The sequence below is a fragment of the Pelodiscus sinensis genome, chromosome 24 (genome assembly GCF_052426305.1).
Source record: "Pelodiscus sinensis isolate ZL-2025 chromosome 24, ASM5242630v1, whole genome shotgun sequence".
Taxonomy (NCBI): Eukaryota; Metazoa; Chordata; order Testudines; family Trionychidae; genus Pelodiscus; species Pelodiscus sinensis.
Window position 1 is genome coordinate 22,653,942 of NC_143075.1, and position 22,435 is coordinate 22,676,376.

The following is a 22,435-nucleotide window of genomic DNA, read 5'->3' on the forward strand; positions in this document are numbered from 1 at the left end:
CTGCAGGGCTGGAAATCAGGCCGGGAGTGATGGGGAGAGAGGAGCTCAGCTACTAAGCCTCCCCTGCTCCTAGCGCCTTGCCGGAGTGCAGTCTCCTAGAGTGTCACAGGAGACCACTTCGAGCGCTGGTGCCAGGCTCAGTTCCCCCAGCCAGGGGCACCCTCACGTTTTAGACAAAGGGAAGGACTTTGAGGGATTTTTTTAAGTATTTATATGGTAAAGGAGGGATTTTTGTAACTGGTTTTCAACCTTTGTTGTGGCGCTTGTTGTAATTGAAATAAAATACTTGTATGGGGCTGGAGGCTTTGTCTGTCTCTTCTACAGCTGCTCTGAGTCCCCCAGGCCTCGCGGGCGTCTCCCCTGGCCAGAGAAGGCGAGTCAGACCCAAGCACTGACCGTATGGCGAGTGCTGATGGGACGTGGGGGGGATAGATCCCGTGCCGAATGTGCACATGGGGTTACATTGTAAGGGCAGCCTGGGAGACAACAGGAAGCAAAGGGGAAGGGCCAAGAGAAGACAGGTGAGGTTCTGCCCTTCGTACTGGGAGTCGATTGCCCAGTAACACATTTATTTGTCATGCACTTGACCAGTTTGTTCCAAAGCTCTGAGCAGCTGCAAAACTGCTCCTGCTGCGTGAAGACCTGCCTGAGACGTTTCCACTTTCCCTCCTCCCCAATGTGGAATCGTTTCTCTCTCCTTCCCTCCGGCCCCCTCCCCCTGAAGTCCCCTGCTCAAAACTAGGGATATAAGCAACTAGGTAACACACGAGTTGACTAGTCGCTCCCCCATGCCTCTATCCGGCTAGGTCGACGCCGGGGTCTCCAACCTTTTTAAGCACGAGATCACTTTTTTAATTTAAGCGCAATGTAAGATCTACCTCAAACCCACACACCCTTGTCCTGCCTCCTTTGTGCTTCTTGCTGCACCTCTCTCTGAGGCCCTGCCCCTGCTCACTCCATTCTCCCTCCCTCCCCCACCTTCACTCATTTTCACAAGGCTCAGGCAGAGGGTGGGGGGGCAGGTTCTGGTCTTGGGTTAAGGGATTTAGAGTGTGAAGGGCTCTGAGCTGAGCTTGGGGCAGGCAGTTGAGTTGCAGGAGGGGGTTCTAGGTACAGGGTCTGGGAGGGCGTTTGGATGCATGGAGGCTCAGGGCTTGAGGTATAGGAGGCGATTCCTGACTTGGGTAGGGGTTCAGGATTTGGACTCCAGTTGGGCTCTGCTTACCTCAGGTGGCTCCTGGGTGATGGTGCAGTGGGGTTAAGGAATGTTCACCCCTTCCCTAGCCGTGCACCACTCCCAAAAGCAACCAAGACACTTGCTCTATCCCTAGTCCTGTTGTGCCCCTTCTGCTCTGTGGAGAAAGGATACAGGGTGGGATAAAGGGGCACCATGACATTAGCACCCTCCTCTCTGTCCCCTGCCCAGCAAGCAGGAGACTCCTGGGGGAACAGCTCCAAGGCAAAGGGCCAGAGATGCGCAGCCATGGGAGGAGGAGCAGCTGAAGTGCTGGCACTTGACAGCCACATGGCAAACCTCTCAGGATCACCTGTCAGAGGCTCCAAGATCTACCAGTAGATCCCGATCTACTCGTTGGTGACCATGGGTCTACACTACGGGGCTTTATTGGAAAAAAGTACACAAATTGCACTCTGTCTATACTGGGCCAAATTTCGGAAAAAAAACCTTTCGGAAGAGCCCTTCTTCCTCGTGGGAGGAGGAAGACAGGGCTTCCGAAAGAGCGCGTCTGGTCTTCCTAAAAAAAAAAGCGGAAGAGCAGACGCGTTCCCTGGATGTGGAAAACCCCCATAGTCTAGTCATAGCCTCAGAGGCAGCAAGGGGGGCCAGAGGAGGGGGAGCTGGCTTAAAAGCCGGCCCCCTCCAGCTCCATGGGAGGAGGCAGGGGCGCAACGGTGGCGTTCCACCTTTGAAGTGTATATGAGTCCCCGCTGGGGCTCGTGTACATTTCAAAGTGGAAGCGCCACATGGAGCCTGGGGCAATAGGGACTCTGAGTCCCCTGCTGGCCCCAGGCTCCATGCTGTGTTTCAATCTTTGAAATGCACAAGAAGCCCCTGCCTGGCACTTCCGCCTTTGAAATGTAGGATCAGCCCAGCAGGCTCTGGCCACATTTCAAAGCAGAAACGCCCTGATTGACTAATTGAATAGTTGATGAAATTCCATCCACTATTGAATTAGTTGATTAATCTATTTTTAACATCCCTACTCAAGACCTCTGGAAAAGGGAGGTCCCCAGTGTCCCTCTGCGCAGTTCTAGCTGTAGAAGGGCCTTCAAGCATTTGTTACTGGCTTTCATCAGCTGGCCTTTATGGATCCTTCTTAGCTCAGTACCAGGGCATTTGTGTGGTCCAGTAGTCTGGGAACTGAGCTCCTTCCCGGTGCTGCTGATTTTCTTCTTTTCAATAAGGACTGCAGAATCTCCTAACTGCGGTAATTCATGCACCTTGTACCTATGCCCTGGAGGAAGGACACCAAAAGAGCCCCAATAACCCACTTTAAAACACTCTACAGCATTCCTTCACAGTCTGCACTAACAGGCTGCAGGCAGGCTCCGCAATGGTGCAATTCCAAATGTAAATGTGCTGCATTGGTATGAACAGTAACTTGCACCGGAGCTGGGCGGGACAAGAAGTATGCTACAGTTTTATGTCTAGACCAGTGCTAAACCCCAGTGTAGACATGGCCTGAGCTGATAGAGCTTCCCATAGACGCCCTCAGAGACCCTGGGAGTCCTTCAGCAAAAGGCAAGGCAGCCTTGGTGGCTGTGTCTAGACTGGCCAGTTTTTCCGGAAAATCAGCCGCTTTTCCGGAAAAACTTACCAGCTGTCTACACTGGCCTCTTGAATTTCCGCAAAAGCACTGACTTCCTACTGTAAGAAATCAGTCCTTTTTGCGGAATTACTATGCTGCTCCCATTCAGGCAAAAGTCCCTTTTGTGCAAAACTTTTGCGCAAAAGGGCCAGTGTAGACAGCTGAGATTTGTTTTGTGCAAAAAAGCCCAAATTGCAAAAATGGCGATCGGGGCTTTTTTGTGGAAAAGCGCGTCTAGATTGGCCATGGACGCTTTTCCGCAAAAAGTGCTTTTGCGGAAAAGCGTCTGTGCCAATCTAGATGCTCTTTTCCGAAAATGCTTTTAATGGAAAACTTTTCTGTTAAAAGCATTTCCGGAAAATCATTCCAGTCTAGACGTAGCTGGTATGTCTAACAAACAAGCAAAGCCCTCTCCCCTCTTCTCTTCTCCCTGGCACTGCCCTTTATCCATCAGAGAGGCAGAAACCCAGCTTTTAAAAAACCCTTTGCAGCGTTCCTTCAAGCCAATTCGTCAATGTGCAAATCACCGCACGGGGAGCTGCCGAGAACAGGCCTCGTCAGAGCATGAGAAGTGTTGAGTGCGCTTTGGTCTCGCTTAGGGAAACCCCCCTGAACAATGCAGTGATGGTGCTTGCAACCAACGCCAATGTTGCCATCAGATCCAGACTGCCTCAGCCAAACACGATGGAGCTCAGTCCAGGGGTGACCAGGTGAGATGCAGGCTAATGAGAGAACCAGGAGGCTTTGGGGGTCTCATCCTCCGTCTGAACTGAAATGTCCTGGGTTAGGCAGATTGGGGTCAAGGGCGCCATTTCAGGAGGCCGGGTGGGGTGGGGGGCAGCAGCCATGTGTACTGGCATGCTGCTGGCTTTTCTTCCCATTCCCCTGATTGTCAGGGAGCGATGGGGAAGTACATGGCTTCTGTGCATGCCTCTCACTCCTGACTGGTGAACAGAGGCAGCAGAAGAGTAATTCACATCTGAGAACTTTCTTCTTGCTCTCTGAGGGGTGGTTGCAGCCCAGCTGCAATGGGAGAAGGAGCCAAGACCTGGGGTGTTTGGGGCCCAGCGGTGGAGGGAGAAGAGGCCCAGCTGTAGGAGGAGAAGGTGCCCAGCATTCAGGTGTGAGGGGGGCTGGTTGTTGCCCAGCTTTGGAGGGAGAAGAGGCCAGGCTGTGGTGATGGAAGGGGGAGCCAGCTGTAGGGAGAGAAGGGGCCCACCTTTGGTGGGATCCCAGCTATGGGGGAAGAAGAGGCCAAGCAGGGGACTGGACTCGATGACCTCTCAAGGTCCCTTCTAGTTCTATGAGATAGGTATATCTCCATATATTATTATTTTTTTTATTACAAGCTGTAGCTGGAGAAGGTGCCCAGCTGACAGGTTAGTAAGGGGGCTTTTTTGGCTCCCATCTGTAGGGGGAGAAGTGGAAGGGAGAGGCTGGATCAGATGCAGGGAAAGAAGAGTCCCAGATGTGAGATGGATGGCGGGGGCGGGGAGATCTTGTTGATTGGGTGGCAGCTGTCAGGGGATAAGGGGCCTAACTGAAAAGTGTTAGTGGGGACTGGTTGGACCCAGTTATGGGGGAGAAGGGCATGAGTATCCAGCTGAGGGGATTAAAGGGAAGCTGAGCTTATGGATGCCAAGTGTTTCATTTTTTACTGGGAAACCTGGTTGAAAAGGGATGCTGGTGGCTCTGGTTAGCACTGCTGATCAGACAATGACAAGTCTGGTCAGGGGCCCAGGGCTAAGACAGGCTGCCTCTTGCCCTGGCTCTATGTGGCTCCCAGAAGTGGCACCAGGTCCTGCAGCCCCTAGGGTCAGAGATGGCAACGGAGACTCAGTGCTGCTTCTGCAGCTCCTGTTGGCTCAACTGTGACCAATGAGAGCTGCGTGGGCGGAGCCTGTGGGCCGCCCTGGAGCCTCCCTGGCTGCTCAGCATGTTCCTAGGGGCTGCACAGCTGATTCCTAGGAGCCACAGTAAGAGCTGCCAGGACCCTGCACCCCACCCCCTCTTTCACCCTCACTGCCTGGATCCCCCTCCCATCAACTCCACCACCCCGGCTCTGACTTCCCCACCCGCCCCTGCGCTCCAGCCTGGAGCCCCTTCCCCGCTCCAAACTCTTCGCCCCCAGCTCCATCCCAGCCTGCTCCCCGCTAGCGGCCTCACCCGGGCCCTGCCTCGCTCTCCCCAGGCGGGGGGCGGACCGGAGGGGGCAGGGGTGCAGGGATTCGCAGGGTGAGAAGGTTGGCAGCGCCCCCCCCCCAGCTGCAGGGGCCCGGCCCGCGCGGGGGCACAAGGGAGGGCCGGCCGCGTGGGTTCCCCCAGCTCCGGGAGGAAGCCGCGGCGGGGGCTTGTCCAATGTCTCCGAACAGCCGAGTGTTGCCGAAGCGAGCCGACCCCCTCTCGGCCGGGGCCGAGCGCTTCCGAAGCGGCGAGCTCCCGAGGGGCCCCCGCGCCCGAAGCCCGCGTTCGGCTCTTTCCGAAGGTGCCCGACCAGGCCTGAACGCGCCTCCGGAAGGAGCCGAAGTGCTCCGAGAGCCCTGGGGCCGAGCGGTTCCGGAAGGAGCCGAAGTGGTCCGAGAGCCCTGGGGCCGAGCGGTTCCGAAAGGAGCCGAAGTGCTCCGAGAGCCCTGAGGCCGAGCGGCTCCGGAAGGAGCCGAAGTATTCCGAGAGCCCTGGGGCCGAGCGGTTCCGAAAGGAGCCGAAGTGCTCCGAGAGCCCTGAGGCCGAGCGGCTCCGGAAGGAGCCGAAGTATTCCGAGAGCCCTGGGGCCGAGCGGTTCCGGAAGGAGCCGAAGTGGTCCGAGAGCCCTGGGGCCGAGCGGCTCCGGAAGGAGCCGAAGTGGTCCGAGAGCCCTGAGGCCGAGCGGCTCCGGAGGGGGCCGAAGGCGCCCGAGCGTCCGTCCTGCCGGACTGCTGGAGGCGGCCGCAGCGCCATGTTTGATGCTCCGCTACTTGAGTGAGGAAAATCCGCCGGCATCGCCCGAGAGCCGCCACCGCGAAGGGCGCCGCCTGCCCCGGGGAGGGGGCCCGAGACTCCCGGCCGCCGGCGGCCCATGAGCAGCGCGGCCTGAGCGGCCCCTCTCCCCCCAGCCCTCCCGGAGGCGCGTTGTCACGGAGACCGGCCGGTGGTGCTGGCCCGCCGGGCTGCCCCTGCCCCCGCGCCGTCCCCCGGCCCGCTCCCCCCCGCCCCGGGCCCCGCTCCCCGCGCGGGGCTGGTGGCTGCGCGTTGCGATGAGTGTCCCGCAGAAGGCGGCTCTGAAGCCCGGCTCAGCGGCTGCCGCGGCGGCGGGGACCGGCCCCGGGAGCGGGGCAGCGGCGGCAGCGGGGCCGCCTCCCCCAGGGGCTGCCCCTCACCCGGCGGCAGCTGCGGGGGCGCCCCCGCCTCACCCCAACATCAGGGGCTTACAGAGCCAGCCGCCCCAACAGTATCCTTTCCGCCTGGCCCCCCGGCTGAGCCCCTCGGGGGAGGGGGAGTTGGCCCGCACAGGGATGGGGTGTGCAGGGGCCTAGCCCCCCAGTAGGGCAGGGTGCGGGGGGGGTCCCCACTCGCGGGGGATGGGAACTGCAGCCCGGAATCTATGTAAGTGAGCGGGGCTTCCTTCAGGAGTGGGGAGCACCCTAAAGTGTGGAAGGAGCGAGGGCCGACCCCCTTTCTCGAGGAGATTCACCGTTGCTTGTGCAGATGGGGTTACATCCCCATATTCTTGTGGGAGGGTTGGGGGCTTTTATCCCCCACTGTGGTGGTGGGGGGCGCTATATTATTTCAGCATAGGCAACTGAGGAATTACATCTATTGATAGTCCTATTATGAGAAGGAGGCATATTCCACTCTACTTGAAATACAGACTGCAGGGTGAGCTATACCCACCTTTACATCTCTTGGGGAAGGGAGTAGGGGATGACTACAACCTGTGCCCCCAAAGTAGTAGTAGTGCAAATAATAAATGTCAGTTGTGTGTGGTGAAGTATATCTGGCCATGTTGAGGTAAGTTGTGGGGTTTGTTTTTTTTTTACTCAGGAGAAAAGTGAAATTAGCTAGGGAGCTGGACTGTGAATTGTGGATTTTTTAAATTATGATTTTTATTTGTAGTGGAAGTAAATCCATGTGGAAATGTCACAGTAGACATCTTTTTCTGTAAATAGGTCTGGTGTGAGGAGGAAATTTTCAATAAGACCCCCCTCCAAAAACGTTAGTGCTTGAAAGAAAGGCCAGTGTTTCTTTCAGTGTGAACGTTTTAATTCTGTGCAACTAGGCCTGAAGTCTGGAGGTAAATAATGCAGAGATCATCAGGAAAGTTGTGTGTCCATACATGCATGTTGCATGTTTCTAATGCTGGACAGCATCCTTGAAAAGTTGTTGAATTTTCAGTGACTTTTGGGAGGGTATGAAGAAAGATCCTGATAGAAAATCAGTGGAGGTGAAATGATCAATCAATCAATATGTTAACCTGAGAATGTTTCATGCACTAAGATGTCTGTATTGGTGGTTGTCAGCTAGAAGTGTTAGTTTCACTTTGGGTTAGTACTAATGTTTATTTTTTTTAAATAAGGAAGTGCTGACTATTTTTATAAAGAGGTCATACTGTCCAAGAGTTGTATAATGTATACACAAAACATATTTCTCATACAGTGTATAATGAGTTTACTGCTCTTACTTTCATTTTGAAGTGGCAAAATCAAGGCCTTTCATAATCTGTTAGGCCTGTTGTTTTCTTGAGATCTCAGAGTCATTCTTGCTGCTAACCACAAATATTTTTTTAAATCAGGAGGTTGCTGATGATACAGATCTGTTTGGGTCAAAGTGAAGTCTTAAGAGTGGTAACTCGGGTGAACTCTTACCTCTTTCCTTGTATTTTTGGCTAGCTTGTAATATGATATTTTTAAAAGTTCTTACTGAATAGTGAGAATAACTTAAACGTTTTTTCCCCAAGTAAGCATGGCATTGCTAAGTAAAACTATTGCTCGGGGAACTTGTTGTGGGAAAGTTAGTTGACTGTCTGGCTTTTACGTATTAAGTCAGTGCTCAGCTGGTCTATACAGCAAGGTGCTGTTTGTCTGAACTTTTTTTAACTTTCCACTTGTCATACAGTACAGTACTTTTGTGTCTCGATAGTTAAATGGTTTCTGCTTGCCTGTGTGCTAGGCTTTCAAAAGTCTGTTTTAAAGTAATCGTTAAAAGCATCTTTGAGTGACTTGAATACTTTATTGAATGCTAGTTTAGTGTACATTGCAAGATTGGTGTATACTTCGAGAATAATACTGGAAAATGTCATCACATTTGGTAAATTCTGTGATGCTATTTGACCAAAGACATTTTGTGTGTTAGAGGGAGGAGAGTGAATTAATCCTAGAAGGGAGCAAAAAGGGTTCAGTGAGAGTGGTTGATTGTGTCATAAAGGAGCCAGTAGTGGTGCTACAGCCTGTCACTTCAAATGAATGTGGTTAGGTGCTAAGAAAAAGAGAAATAAAGAGAAGTGTGAGGTAAATAAGATGAGCTTAGCAGGTGTAGATCTAGAGGAGGAACAATGATAAGATTGGATTTTATTATTTATGTTTAGTGACTTGATTGTGTTATATATATTTTTACTTAATAAAATGCCTGAATCTTTAAAGCTACAACTGTCTTTTTTGATATATACAAATGCTTCATTCGCTCTTTCATTTTTCTTTAAATATACTTAAGTATCCCAGATATTCTTCTCAGAAATCTGGAAGTGTATGTAAATGAAGACTAGTACCTACTATAAATTGTACTGTGATTGTATTTGTGAACAGTATTGGGTTTTTGGATGTTAGTTTCTTAAACACTTATTGAAATGCAGAGGGTCATTCAGATTCCTTTTTATTTTTGTTCTGTTTGTTTCTAAATGTTTTTGTAACATCAAGAGAAAATTACCTGCTACCGCACCAAACATCCTCCTGGCATCCTGGGGTGAACTGCATATGTCCTTGTTTGCTCCCCAACACAGTAAAGGGATTCATTTGTTGATGCAAGTGGTCAGTGTACTGTACATTGATAGTAGTGTTCAAGAGCTGAATCAATTTTACAATGCTGAAACTGGGCTTACAGGGTTAGTTTTGTGTCCTTGTCTCTTCAGCAACATTTCTTATACTTTGTTAATTTTAGAATAGTTATTGTACACTTTAACAGTAAGAATAGACAGGACTGTGTAGGAGAAGAGCTGGTGCCTATCCACTCAGTGTATAATGGGAGAAAAGAATGAAAAAATGAGACCTGATCCGAAAGGTGGGAGGGGAAGAGGGAGAAGGGAATTTTTTAAAAAGGAAGGTGAAACTGTTAAGGTGTAAAGAACAGACATGTTTCTAATGGGGGTCCATTCTGGTGGTCTAATCTAGCATATTGATTAGAAAGTTATTTTTGTGACTATTACAAGACAAAGATGAACTCTGAAATTAGGATGTTAAATGGCAGTTACCCAGCTAATCGTATAGTTGATGCAATCTGTATCGACTGTACGATTAGTCGATAGGACGGCTCTTCAGAGTCGCAGCGGGGGTAGCTCCAGGAGTGGACTTGAGCCGGGACCGAGCAATTCCAGCTTGTGCCGGTACTGGGAACCACCGGCACTGCGACTCTGCATTTTAAATGTAGTAAGAGCTGCTGGGCTCTTCCTACACTTAAAATGCAGATCCCAGACCAGCACAAGCCAAAGGCTGGTGCTGGAGCAGCCTCTGTTCACAGCGGACAAGGCTGGCTGCCACGAACGGGGCTTCCTGTCCGCTGGGGGGGCCCAGGTCCTTGCTGGGACTCCTGCAAGCAGGGGCTGCTTCAGAGCAGCCTCCCCGTCCACCATTCCTGCTGCCGCTAATATAGGAAGCAGAGCAGGGGACAGGTGATACCCCAGAGACCGTGCTGGGGGAACCAGCTTTTAAGAGGCAGCGGGGTGTGTGCGTGTGCGTGTGCATGCCCCACAGGGAGCAGCAGTAAGGGGAGGGGGCGCTGCAGGAAGTATAAGACAAGCGGGGATTCAAGGAACCCCTGTTCACTCCTTGTTCTCACTGAGGTGCTTCAGCCTTTGAATTGTAGCAAGAACCCCGTGGGGCTCCTGGAAAGGTAGGGTGCAGGAACAAACTGGGAGTAGGTGTCTGGCCAGGGGAGAGGGCCCAGTAGCAGGGTGCTGGTGGGTGTCTGGCCAGGGGTTGGAGATTGCAGTGCAGGGCCTGGGAGAGGTCTGGGCTTAGGAGGGCGCAGAGGATTTGGGTTACGTGGGGTAAGGTGGTAGGAGTGGGAGGAGTATGCGGCAGGGGGAGGGAGGGGCTGGCGTGCCAGAGGCAGGCTCTGGCCAGGACACTTACCAGTGAGACTTGCAGCTCAGCCCGTTTCTCCATTAGGAGTCTCCCCTGCCCCCCCACAGGCTGCCTGGCCATTTGCTCGGTGACTCAGAGCCTGGGTGGGGGTGCTTCGTGCTGCGAGTTCTTGAAACAGGCACCTTCCATTGGCCAGAACCAGCCAATGGGATTGCGCTGGAGGCGGGAGCAGCCATGAGGCACCTCCATGCTCGTAGTATGTGGAAAACAAATGGCCCAGCAGTGGCTTTTCTGCTTGGTGCGCGGGGGCGGGGCAAGCAGGAGAGTCTGCCTGGCAGCCTGTCCCGATCCAGCCAGCGGAGGGTGTTTTGCCTCAGCCTGATGGAGCGCCAGAGCAGGCTGCCTGCTGTGGGGGGAGCAAGGGGGAGCTGGGCTTGAGCTTCAAAGGTGCCATATCTGTCTCCCTCAGGAGTCATAGGTTGCTGACCCCTGAGTTTGGACTTTGACACACAGTGTATTACAAAGGACAAACAGATTGCTTTGCACTGAACTTCAATAATATTGTGTATCTGCTTAAAGTTTATAATGCTGGATCTTCAGAGCTAATTAAATATTTAGAACCAAATTACCGCCATCCTGAATTCCATGGTGGTGTGAGTGGATTCTTTATCTTTTTCAGCTTTGTTTGTATTTAATCATAGACTCATAGAATTGAAAGGGACCTTGAGAGGTCATCAAGTCCAGTCCTCTGACCTCAAGGCAGGACCAGGCACCATCATCCCAGCTTAATGGGAGTAAATCGGGGGGCCCAGGTAATCTTCATCCAACAATATTAAAGGAACTGGCACATGAACTTGCAAGTCCATTAGCAGAAATTTTTAATAAATCTCTAAACTCAGAGGTTGTACCATTTGACTGGAGAATTGCTAATATAGTTCCTATTTTTAAGAGAGGGAAAAAAAGCGACCCGGGTAACTATAGGCCTGTTAGTTTGACATCTGTAGTATGTAAGATCCTGGAAAAATTTTTGAAGGAGAAAGTAGTTAGAGACATTGAGGCTAATGGCAATTGGGACAAATTACAACATGGTTTTACCAAAGGTAGATCGTGCCAAACCAACCTGATCTCCTTTTTTGAGAAAGTAACAGATTTTTTAGATAAAGGAAATGCAGTGGATCTAATCTACCTCGACTATAGTAAGGCATTTGATACAGTACCACATGGGGAATTATTGGTTAAATTGGAAAAGATAGGGATTAATATGCAAGTTGAGAGGTGGCTAAGCAACTGGTTAAAGGGGAGACTACAGCGGGTCATACTGAAAGGTGAACTGTCAGGTTGGAGGAAGGTTACTAGCGGAGTTCCTCAGGGATCAGTTTTGGGGCCAATTTTATTTAATCTTTTTATTGCTGATCTTGGCACCAAAAGTGGAAGTGTCCTAATAAAATTTGCAGATGACACAAATTTGGGAGCTATTGCCAATTCAGAAAAGGATAGGGATATCATACAGGAAGATCTGGATGATCTTGTAAATTGGAGTGATAGCAATAGGATGAAATTTAATCGTGAGACGTGTAAGGTTATGCGTTTAGGGATTAATAACAAGAATTTTAGTTATAAGCTGGGGACACATCAGTTGGAAGTAACGGAGGAGGAGAAGGACCTCGGAGTCCTGGTTGATTATAGAATGACTATGAGTTGCCATTGTGACATGGCCATGAAAAAGGCTAATACGATCTTGGGATGTATTAGGCGAGGTATTTCCAGTAGGGATAAGGAGGTGTTAGTGCCATTATACAAGGCATTGGTGAGACCCCATTTGGAATACTGTGTGCAGTTCTGGTCTCCCATGTTTAAGAAGGATGAATTCAAACTGGAACAGGTACAAAGAAGGGCCACTAGGATTATCCGAGGAATGGAAAACCTGTCTTATGAAAGGAGACTCAAGGAGCTTGGCTTGTTTACCTTAACCAAAAGAAGGCTGAGGGGGGACATGATTGCACTCTTTAAATATATTAGAAGGATAAATACCAGGGAGGGAGAGGAATTTATTAAACTTAATACCAATGTGGACACAAGAACAAATGGATATAAGCTAGCTAGTAGGAAGTTTGGATTTGAGATTAGACGAAGGTTTCTAACCATTAGAGGAGTGAGGTTCTGGAACGGCCTTCCAAGGGAAGTAGTGGGGGCAAAAGATCTATCTGGTTTCAAGATTAAACTAGATGGATTTATGAAGGGGATGGTTTGATGAGATAACATGATCTTGGTAACTAATTGACCATTCATTATCAGTGGGAAATAGGTCACTGGAGGGATGATAGGAGTTACTATAGAGAACTTTCTGGGTGTCTGGCTGATGAGTCTTGCCCACATGCTCAGGGTTTAGCTGATCGCCATATTTGGGGTCGGGAAGGAATTTTCCTCCAGGGTAGATTGGCAGAGGCCCTGGAGGTTTTTCGCCTTCCTCTGTAGCATGGGGTACAGATCACAGCTAGAGGATTCTCTGCATCTTGGGGTCTTCAAAGTATTTGAAGGCTTCAATATCGGAGATATAGGTGAGAGAATTATTCTAGGAGGGGTGGGTGAGATTCTGTGGCCTGCACTGTGCAGGGGGTCAGACTAGATGATCATAATGGTCCCTTCTGACTTTAAAGTCAATGAGTCTATGAGATGTCTTAACCTGCTCTTAAATATCTCCAGTGATTGAGATTCCACCCCCCGCCCCAAGAAATTTATTCCAGTGTTTAACCACCCTGAGAGGTAGGAAGTTTTTCCTAATGTCCAACCTAAACCTCCCTTGCTGCAGTTTAAGCCCATTGCTGCTTGTCCTATCCTCCGAGGCTGAGGAGAAACATTTTTCTCCCTCCTCCTTGTAACACCTTTTAGAACCAATTCAGCTTTGTGGTAGCTGATAGTCTCAAAACAGGCAATAATAAACTTGACTTTAGTATATCACTTTAACTGTTGCAGCATGAGACAGGGTATATCTCAGCATGGTTATTTTCAGCATAATTATAGCAAGGCAGCTGCATCTTGTTTGGGGGTGGGGTTATTGATTTTCTTTAATTCTGTTTCTGTGATAAAGGACTCCAGGCATTTGAGTATAGAAGAGGCTGGTGAGGAGACTTTTTAAGATTTTTGGTAGCTGCTACAGTGATGGCACTGTAAGTGTTTTATTTTTCTTGGTTAAATTGGATCTATATACCAGGATCCCTGGTTGACTTCATGGAGGTTTCTGCTTTTCAGCCTTTTTTGGTTATAGAAGCTCTGCTTGTGTTAAATATATACCTGTACAGTATAAATGGTTTTAAAAATTCCTGTTACAGTGATAAGGATGTCTCTCAGAGGAGTGTTTTAAAGCATAACCTAAAGTTGGCCAGGCCAAGTTTGGGATTAGTCTGACCTCCTCTGGGTGCTGGTTCCACAGCCAATCTTCCTAATCAGAGAACGTTTTATCTTTGGTACTTGCTTGTTTTGTGAGCAACTTTGTCCCACAGAGAGCAGTTGATGTGAGGGGAGTGGATGAAGTTACAGTCCTTGGTATTGTGTGCCTGTTTTTAGCTTTTAAGATGACAAAAGCCTTAAACAGCCAATTGAGATTGCTTGGAAACAAATGAAATAAATAGCTACTCCTGGGGGAATTCTGTGCTCTTGAACATGTGCCAGCAAATACTAACTTTTTATGCAGGAAAAAGCTTCTGCTGGAATGTTGCTGCAGTTCCTTCTTTGGGCCAGCAGGAGGCACTGTGGCAGAGTTCAGCAGCCACTCCAGCAAGCTAGGGGAAGAGAGAGAGCCTGCGAAGCCTTCTTCACAGTGCCTGTCAGGCCAAAGTGGGAGAGAGATAGCGAGGGGCTGCTGAGGGTGGTCAGACAGGGTGCATCCGGTTACTGCCGGAGGACCGATTGGAGGAGAGGCTGAATTGGAGTGGAGGCAAAAGGCCATGGGAGCAGGGGTAAGGATGTTAAACGGGCGGATATATGACAGGGCGAACAGGGCAGCCGCCCCGGGCCCCGCGCTTCAGAAAGCCCCGTGCATGCGCCGTGGCGCCGCTGCACATGCGCATGGCGTCACTGCGCATGCGCTGTGGCAAAGGGGGGGTCCCGCGGAAGTATGCTGCCCGGGGCCCCGCAAAACCGTCATCTGCCCCTGATGTTAAATTTAATGTAATCAACTCATTGACTAGTGGATGGAATTTCCATTGACTAGTCGATTAGTTTATATTCTGGGGAGCTGCTGTGGGGTTTCCCTTTTAAGTCTATTAAGAGCACAGTGTGGGGGACCTGGTGTGAGCCGGGACAGCTGATTCCCAGCTCGTGCTGGGTTCCCTCCACTGCACAGGAAATATGGTTTTGTATTGTAGTTTTAAATAAATTATTTCCTGAATCTTTTTTGTTGCTTGTTCATTGGAATCAGATGTGTATTTGGGGCTTTGACTATTTTATTAATCCAGTATGTACTTGTGAAGGGCTTAAAAATATTACATAAAACACCCATGTGTGCCTCAGGTCCCTCTGTACTTTACCCCAGTGGGTACAGAAGGGTTAAAAAGCGCTCTTGGAGCAGAGCGGTTAACATGAGGGGTTGAAATGATTGGGGACATTAAAGGATTGTCTGAAGCTGGCCAGTGTCAATGAAAGGGCTGCAAAGACAATGGCAGCCCCAAAGACTGAGTGTAACAGAGCAGGCTCACCACTGTACTACCTCCTGCTGGCTCTCTTGGGAATTAGCTCTCCAACAATCCACCTTCCTCTAATCGCTTCTGTCTCCACGACTCTGGAACATACATTGTTGCCCACACTATGGTGCCTTTTCTGGATATGGCCCTCTGGCAGTGCCCTACTCAATCCATTTCCCCTTCCAGGGGCCCGACGGGTCTCAGTGGCCAACTTCAGTCTGCAGTCTAGCCCCTCACCTCAGGGGTACCCTGCATGCCAGATATCAGGCACTCTCTCATTGGCAAGTGTACCAAAGGGAGGATGGAAGACCTGGGCCCACCTGCTATGACAGGTCCCAGTGCAGGGACTCTCTAGGTGGCATCCATGTACTAAATCACCTTCAACCACCTTTGTCTGTTTCCCCAGGCCACTTTCCAGTAGTCCCAGCACCTTCCCAGCCCTTTGTATCAAGGCCTCAGTCTGGCAGTCCTTAGGCTGGAGCTCTCTCTTGCTCCCCTGACTCTGCCCAGCACTGCTCTGTCCGTGGTGCTGTCTCTGTATCAGCTGGTCCTTCTGTCTTGCCTTTTACTCTGCTGAACAGCCCTTTCTATATGGTCCTTGCTGGCCCTAATTGGCAGCTCCAGCAAGCCTTTCCTTGATTAACTCTCTCACTAAGCCATTTCCTGATTGGCTTAACCTGTGCAGCCTTAACCTTTTGAGAGCTATTGGTGCTTTTCCACTAGAATCTCTGGAGGCAGAACGAATGAGGTCAGTAAGGGTCTGCAGGCGTGGAGCCCTGGACTGAGAGGTATCAGTTGGCTGCAATAAGAGTTCTCTTTTGGAACAGACTGAGGAGCTCTCACCTCGGCCAGATGAAGAGCGAGAGAGTTTCCATGGCAGCTTGGTTGAGTAGAACACTGGTTTGAGTGGAATGAGCTAGGGATGTAATAGTGTAGTTGAGTAACCTATAAGCAAAAGCTCATAGGTTAATGCTATAGACTACACTCATTCTCCCCCACCCCCGCCACCTCACCAGTAAATTTTTTAGCAGGCTGGCCAGCACCCCGGCTTAGTCCTGGCTTGCGCTGGGTCTGGGACATATCCCTGCTGCAGCTCTGCATTTAAAGGTGTATTAGGAGCTGGGTGGGCAGTCAGCACAGCTCATTTCAGCTCACACCGGGTCCGGGAGCTCAGACCCCTGCCCTGGATGGGCTACTGCCACACCACACTGCTGTCTCTGTATCAGAGGCAACAGCGCGGGGCGACAGGCAGCTGGTTCACCAAGGGAGCTGAATTGACTTTCCTCGCAGACCAGCTCCCCCCTTTTAGTCCCGTGCTGCTGCCTCTGCCTCCTTGGGAGTGGAGCTAGAGTGCACTGCGGCTGCTGACCCCATCCCTGGGAACTATAGAATAGTTGAGTAACCAATAAGAATTCATGAGGTTAATTGACTATTCAGTTAACCGAGATTTAACATCCCTAGAATGAACTATGTCTTAACTTTTGTCTGTTCTAATCTAGGGATTTAATTATGCTGTTTTACAGTCAATTAATAAACCTTACTCTGTTTTGGACAGACTGCCTGATGAGGTGCATTGGCCCCGAAAGAGTGTAGAGATGTCTGACCAGGAATCTATCTCAGTTGGACTAGACTGACAGACCTCATTATGTGAAACAGGATTGTGAGACCCCAAGGGCTAGGTCTCCGAGTTGTTGAGGCTGCACAGCCTATCCTTCAGAAAAAGTGGGACCTGGTGGAAGCACTATAAAAGAGAAGGATTTAGTAGTTGTCTGGAACACAGAGTAGAGCAGTTCTTTTTAGCTTGGAAAGCAGGAGACTATCACAAAGTCCATCTTAGAGGATTCCCTGAACCCTGGGCTCTTGTTCTGAGTCTCGAACTGGGGACTACCCAGCTTCTAGTACCCACTCTGTCATGCTCAGTTGCCTGTTCTCCATCTTTGTTTTGTTTTCCAGGCAAATTGGTCACCAAGTTGTCTTACAGAACAAGGTCCCTAGCCATCAGTTGTGTGGGTACAATGTGTCTGGCCATTGGCTGAGCCCACGCAGTGAGATGGCAGTAACACCTGCTCTCTATGGTCTCTGCATGATCACACACCCTTGTCCTACCATCTTATTTGTGCAATACATAGAGGAAACTGAGGCACACATAGTATTACAGAACATTAAGAAAATTCGCACTTCACCACTCTCACTAGCAAAATTTTCTTTTGTGCATATTCTTATGTTTCAGTGTGTATGTTTGGAAGATGTCCCAGAACTTTATTAACGTACTTATTCCTAGTAGATGTTGGCACTATATTTTTGCTGATGGGACTTGAGTCAAATTGCTGTGGGGCATATAACTAGGTTAATGGGCCAGGAGTTTATTAAAAAGTAACAAAAAATACATGTCAATGCCAAACGAGTAGTTCTCTGCACTTAAAGTACTCGACTTTTAATTTTTCCCTTGCAGATAATCATCAGCGGTGGACAGAAATGGCTGGGGTTCTGCACTGCCTCCTTACTGTTGTCATACTTTAATATTCACTGTATAAAATAGAGCAAATATTGGTGTTAAAATGTATGACTGATCACATCCTCTTTGTATACCCTACGGTTATTATCAAAATAAGAACTCTACAGACACTCCCCGACTTCTGACTTACGACGGTCCGTACTTACGACCAACCTCCCATTAACTCCATTATAATATTTTCGAGTTGAGAACCATGTACGTCAAGTTTTTTGAACAGCGCAGGCAGCTCATTTGTAACCCGTTTGTAAGTCAGGGCTGCCTGTAGCAATATTGTAAAACCTTAAGTCGGAGCTGGGGAATCTTTTTTGGGTTGGGGGCTACTGACCTATAGAAAAATCAGTGAGGAGCTGCACATGTAGGTCGAAATAAGATATGTAGTTTGAGCTATGTAAATTGTGTATATTATTTCCATATAGCCTATTTTGAAATTTGGCACTAGCCTTACAGCACTTTTTTCGAAATAAATGGCTGTTCCGAAACATCCCTTATTCCTCGTGGAATGAGGTTTACAGGAATGTCGGAATAGTGAGCCTGTTATATTTCGAAATAATGGGCATGTTCAAAAGAAATAGCTATTTTGGGATAGCTCCGGTATCCCAAAATAGTGCTGCAGTGTAGATGTAGCCTAACTGACAAGGAGAAAGCCCCTCGTCACATTCTCCTCGTACACCAGAGCCTAATGGGGTCCAGGCTAGTAGATTTTGTGTGCTCCAGTCTTACTACTGCACAGGCTCCCCCAATGCTGGGGTGGGGGGGAGCCCTGACCCTTGGGGGCTGGATCCAGGCAAGCCAGGGGCCACGTCCAGGGTTCCCTATCCCTGCCTTAAGAAATTATATGTATCCTGTTTTTTTTCTTCTTCTTCTTCTTCTTCACAACATGGGATTAAACTGTTCCTGCTGGACACAAGTAGTGTTTCCCTGTAATCATTAGGGATGTGAGAGGTTAATCGATAAGCATCCCCTTAACAGGAGATGCTTGCCAGTTCCTGTTGCATGGTAACTGGTGGGGGGTTGGAGCAGCTCCCCACTTGCTGTGGACAGGTGGCTGTTCCATCCCTGCAGGGGCCTGCTGTGGACGGGGCTGCTCCAGCATCCAGAGCAGCCTCTGCTTGCAGCAGGCCTGGGTGTCCCGCAGGCAGGGGCTGCTCCTACAGGGGCAGCGAGCTGGGTGGCACCAGCAACCCCAGCCCCACTGCAGATTCTGCTTAGTTAACTAGTTAAATGTTAGGTCAACCTAATGTTTACTGGTTAACCGATTAACTAGGATTTTGCATTCCTAATAATCATAAATTAGGGAGAGAACTGCTTCAGGAGTTGTAAGGATTTTATAAGGGTACCTTGTTCCCGTTTCTCTCAATGCACTTTGAAAATGAATTAAGCTGAACAGGAAAAAGGGACTCTTATTCCATCGGCAGAGTATCTATACATGGACTTATTCGGGAATGGGGAGCTCTTCTTGGGTATCTCCATGTGTAGACAAGCCATTATTAGCAACCAGGGCGAGGGAGACCATGCAGTGTTTTGTTTTATTGGACATAGCAATAAAGGAAACTTTGTTGCCAAAATATGGCTTGATCCTTACTCTAGGAAAGCATCAAATGGGAAAATAATACAGTTAAAGGTCACCAAAGAAGTTTGTTAAAGATTGAATCCTGCCAACCTGACTGGCTAAGTAGTAGTTCAGCAAAAAATGACCTGGGGATTACAGTAGATGAGAAGCTGGATATGATTCAACAGCGTGCCCTTGTAGCTAACAAGGCTAATGGCATATTAGGGTGCATTAGGAGGAGCATTGCCAGCAGATCTTGAGAAGTGATTATTCCTCTTTATTCTGCATTGTTGAGGCCACATCTGAAGTATTGCGTCCAGTTCTGGGCCCCTCACTACAGAAAGGATGTGGATGCATTGGAGAGGGTCCAGTGGAGGGCGACCCAAATGATGATGGGGCTGGAGCACATGACCCACAAGGAGAGGCTGAGGGATTTGGGCTTATTTAGTCTGCAAAAGAGAGGAGTGAGGGGGGATTTGATAGTAGCCTTCAGCTTCCTGAAGGGAGGTTCCAAAGGGGATGGAGAGAGGCTGTTTTCAGTAGTAACAGATGGCAGAGCAAGGAGTAATGGTATCAAGTTACAGTGGGGGAGGTTTAGGTTGTATATAGCACTTGGAATGGGTTCCCTAGGGAGGTGGTGGAATCTCCATCCCTAAAGGTGTTTAAGTCCTGGCTTGACAAAGCCCTGGCTGGGATGCTTGAGTTGGGTTTAGTCCTGCTTTGGGCAGGGGGCTGGACTCAATGACTCCTAAGGTCTCTTCCAGCCCTGGGATTCTATGACTCTGTGATTCCCTTCAGTTAAGATATGAGTGCAAACAATGTACAGTAAACTTCCGATAATCTGGCACCTTTAGGACCCATGGTGTGCCGGATTATCAGATATGCCGGACTATCGGAAGGGGGGGCTATGAGGGGTCTAGGGTGGGGTGGGAGGGATGCCAACCCAGACCCCTCATAGCCCCCCCCCTTCCGATAGTCCGGCTCTGCCCCAGGCGTCCCTGATTCAGCCGCTGCTGGTCAGTTTCAGCAGCGGCTGAATCGGGGACGCCTGCAGCAGAGCAGCTGGAGTGCTGCCTGGTTGGTCCGGTAGCGCCGACCCTTGGCGTGGCGAGACCAACCCGGCAGCATCCCAGCTGTTCTTGGGGACGCCTGGGGCAGAGCATATGGGGTGCTGCCGGGTTGGTCCCGGAGAGCTGCTCCTCGGCGCTACTGGACCAACCCGGCAGCACCCTAGCTTCTCTGCCCCAGGTGTCCCCAAGTCAGCCGCTGCTGATACTGATCAGCGGCTGACTCCAGGAAGCCCGAGGCAGAGCTGCTCTGCCCCGGCTTCCTGGAGTCAGCCGCTGATCAATTTCAGCAGCGGCTAACTTGGGGACGCCTGGGGCAGAGCAGCTGGGGTACTGCCGGATTGGTCCAGTTCCTCGGCGCTGTGGGACCAACCCAGCAGCCCCCCAGCTGCTCTGCCCCGGGCTTCCTGGAGTCAGCTGCTGGTCAGTTTCAGCAGCAGCTGAATCGGGGACATCTGGGGTGCTGCCCGGTTGGTCCCACAGCCCCGAGGGGCAGCGCTACTGGACCAACCCAGCAGCACCCCAGCTGCTATGCCCCCGGCTTCCCTAATTCAGCCGCTGGTCAGTTTTAGCAGCGGCTGAATCGGGGAAGCTGGGGGCAGAGCAGCTCCAATGGTCTGGCTGCCCGGAGCACTTCCGGGTTCCTGATGGTGCCGGACCATCAGGAGTACCGGACCATCAGATGCCGTACCATCGGAGTTTTACTGTACATCCTCAGAGACAATCAGAAGGCCTTTCAGCAAAACAATGAGGACTAAAATAAAACGAATAACTCCTCTAAAAACCTTTTAGACAAAAATCCTGTAGTCTTCTCATTATAACTTAGGAAACAAAAATTAGAAACTCTTATACCTTTATATAGCAAGGCAAGGTATTTTTAGTTTGCAGTAGATAAATTGGGCAGGCACATGTAATGCACATGTTTTTGTAGTGTTATGCCAAGTTCTGTCAAGTTTAATTGAAGATAATTATTCATGCCTGCTTTTATGGAGGACTTGATGAATCCTGATTTTTGGTCTTTCACTTCATTAGTAAAGTATTGAATGCATATTTCTCTTTATCATCCAATTGCATGGATTGTCCTAAGTGCTAAAATGTGGGAAAGGAATTTCACCTGTAATGTCAGAATTGTGGAGATTGGATGGAAAGCTATATTATGAGTGGACCGTTTCCTTGGCCTGCTGGCCATCTTTGAGTATTGCTTGCTGTATCCTATAAATGTCATTTTAGGTTTGGGGTATTGTTTCTAGTGTTTTCTTCTATCCGTTGACCTATTGATCGATCTGTCTATAAAGATACTATCTTGCCTCTATTTTGGAGCATGACTGAACTGTAATGCGGTAATATTTGAAACACATGTACATTGCAGTATGTTAAATGTTTACTTTAAAATTTTGAATAAAGTAACCTAAAACAACTTTTGAGCATTTATTAAAAGCTGTCTGTTTTGACAGAGGAGTTTATTGTAATAAATTAGATGTTTTCTAATGTGCTCTAAAATATTTCTTTGTATGCAAACATTATGGAAAGTACATTCAAAATGTGTCTTATAGGTCACTGATATTTTCTGGTGTTTCAGTAACTTGAATGATACTTTCTTTGGTTGATTGTCAACAACCTTAAAATTAATATTGTGTAGTAATTAGATTTCATATTTATGTAATCTGTTTTTTTGGGTTTGCACACTATTCTATTTGAAATCATTTCCCTGTTTTTATTTTTGTTAAAGGTTTAATATATTGAATCGGTCACAGTGGCATCTGGGTATACTACAGAAAATAAGAGGAACAATTGTTATAAGCATTTGACACAAAGAAAGAAAATGTTAACAACTCCTGCTTCCTCTTAATGGATAAATGTGTCCATTCACTTCGGGCTCAAGTTAAGATGGGTAGATAAATACATGTACCATGTACTCCTTCCTTAAAATTGTTTTGGGTCAAATTCAGGCTCTCTCAGACTCTACCAAAAAAATTAATTTTATAGCTGGGTGATCTCCATCACGAATGCCCAGTTGCCTGTCCTGCTGGGCTTTAGTACTGGAGGTAGTCAGGAAAAGCTTTCTATAGGTAGGACCTCTCTGGTCTGGCAACAGACCTCTCTGTGGTTGATGGACCACAGAGCCTCGGCGGCTGGGAGCAGGAGATGACCAGGAATCCAGGGGCAGAGTGGCCAGCTGAGACTCAGGGCTGGGGCTGGAGCCGGAGCCATAGAGACTTCTAAATAGCTGTGGGAACTCTAGGCAGAAGCCAGGCAATGCAGTAACGGCAGGGCTAGGAGCCGCAAACACTTTACATTGCTGCAATAATCTTGTGTACATGGCCAGGCAACGCTGCATGTGTGCGTGCGCATGCGCGTGAGCTCCCAGCCCCCACCCTTCTGCCAGCAGCCATGACCATTCCGGGGGCCAGAGCTGGATCCTGCTGCCTGAGCCACCTCCTGGCAATTCTGTGGCACTGGCAGCAGAACATAAATAGCATGCAGGCCAGATACAGCCTGTGGGTTGTATCTTGTATGGCCCTGGAA

The 22,435-nt window shown here is 49.3% G+C and overlaps 1 protein-coding gene across 21 annotated transcripts in view; it reads left to right on the plus strand.

The window, feature by feature from the left end:
- Window positions 1-5,678: 5,678 nt before the first annotated feature.
- EIF4G3 (eukaryotic translation initiation factor 4 gamma 3) overlaps window positions 5,679-22,435 on the plus strand; it is a 320,226-nt gene continuing 303,469 nt past the window's right edge. For 12 of the 21 annotated variants that reach the window (XM_089773132.1, XM_089773138.1, XM_089773135.1 and 9 more), the window contains exon 1: window positions 5,681-6,255. In XM_089773132.1, the coding sequence (XP_089629258.1) occupies window positions 6,062-6,255 (194 nt within the window). In that variant the 5' untranslated portion in view covers window positions 5,681-6,061. Of the gene's footprint in view, window positions 6,256-22,435 lie in introns of all 21 variants that reach the window. The other 9 variants (XM_089773139.1, XM_075906738.2, XM_075906741.2 and 6 more) reach the window with 4 other exon arrangements.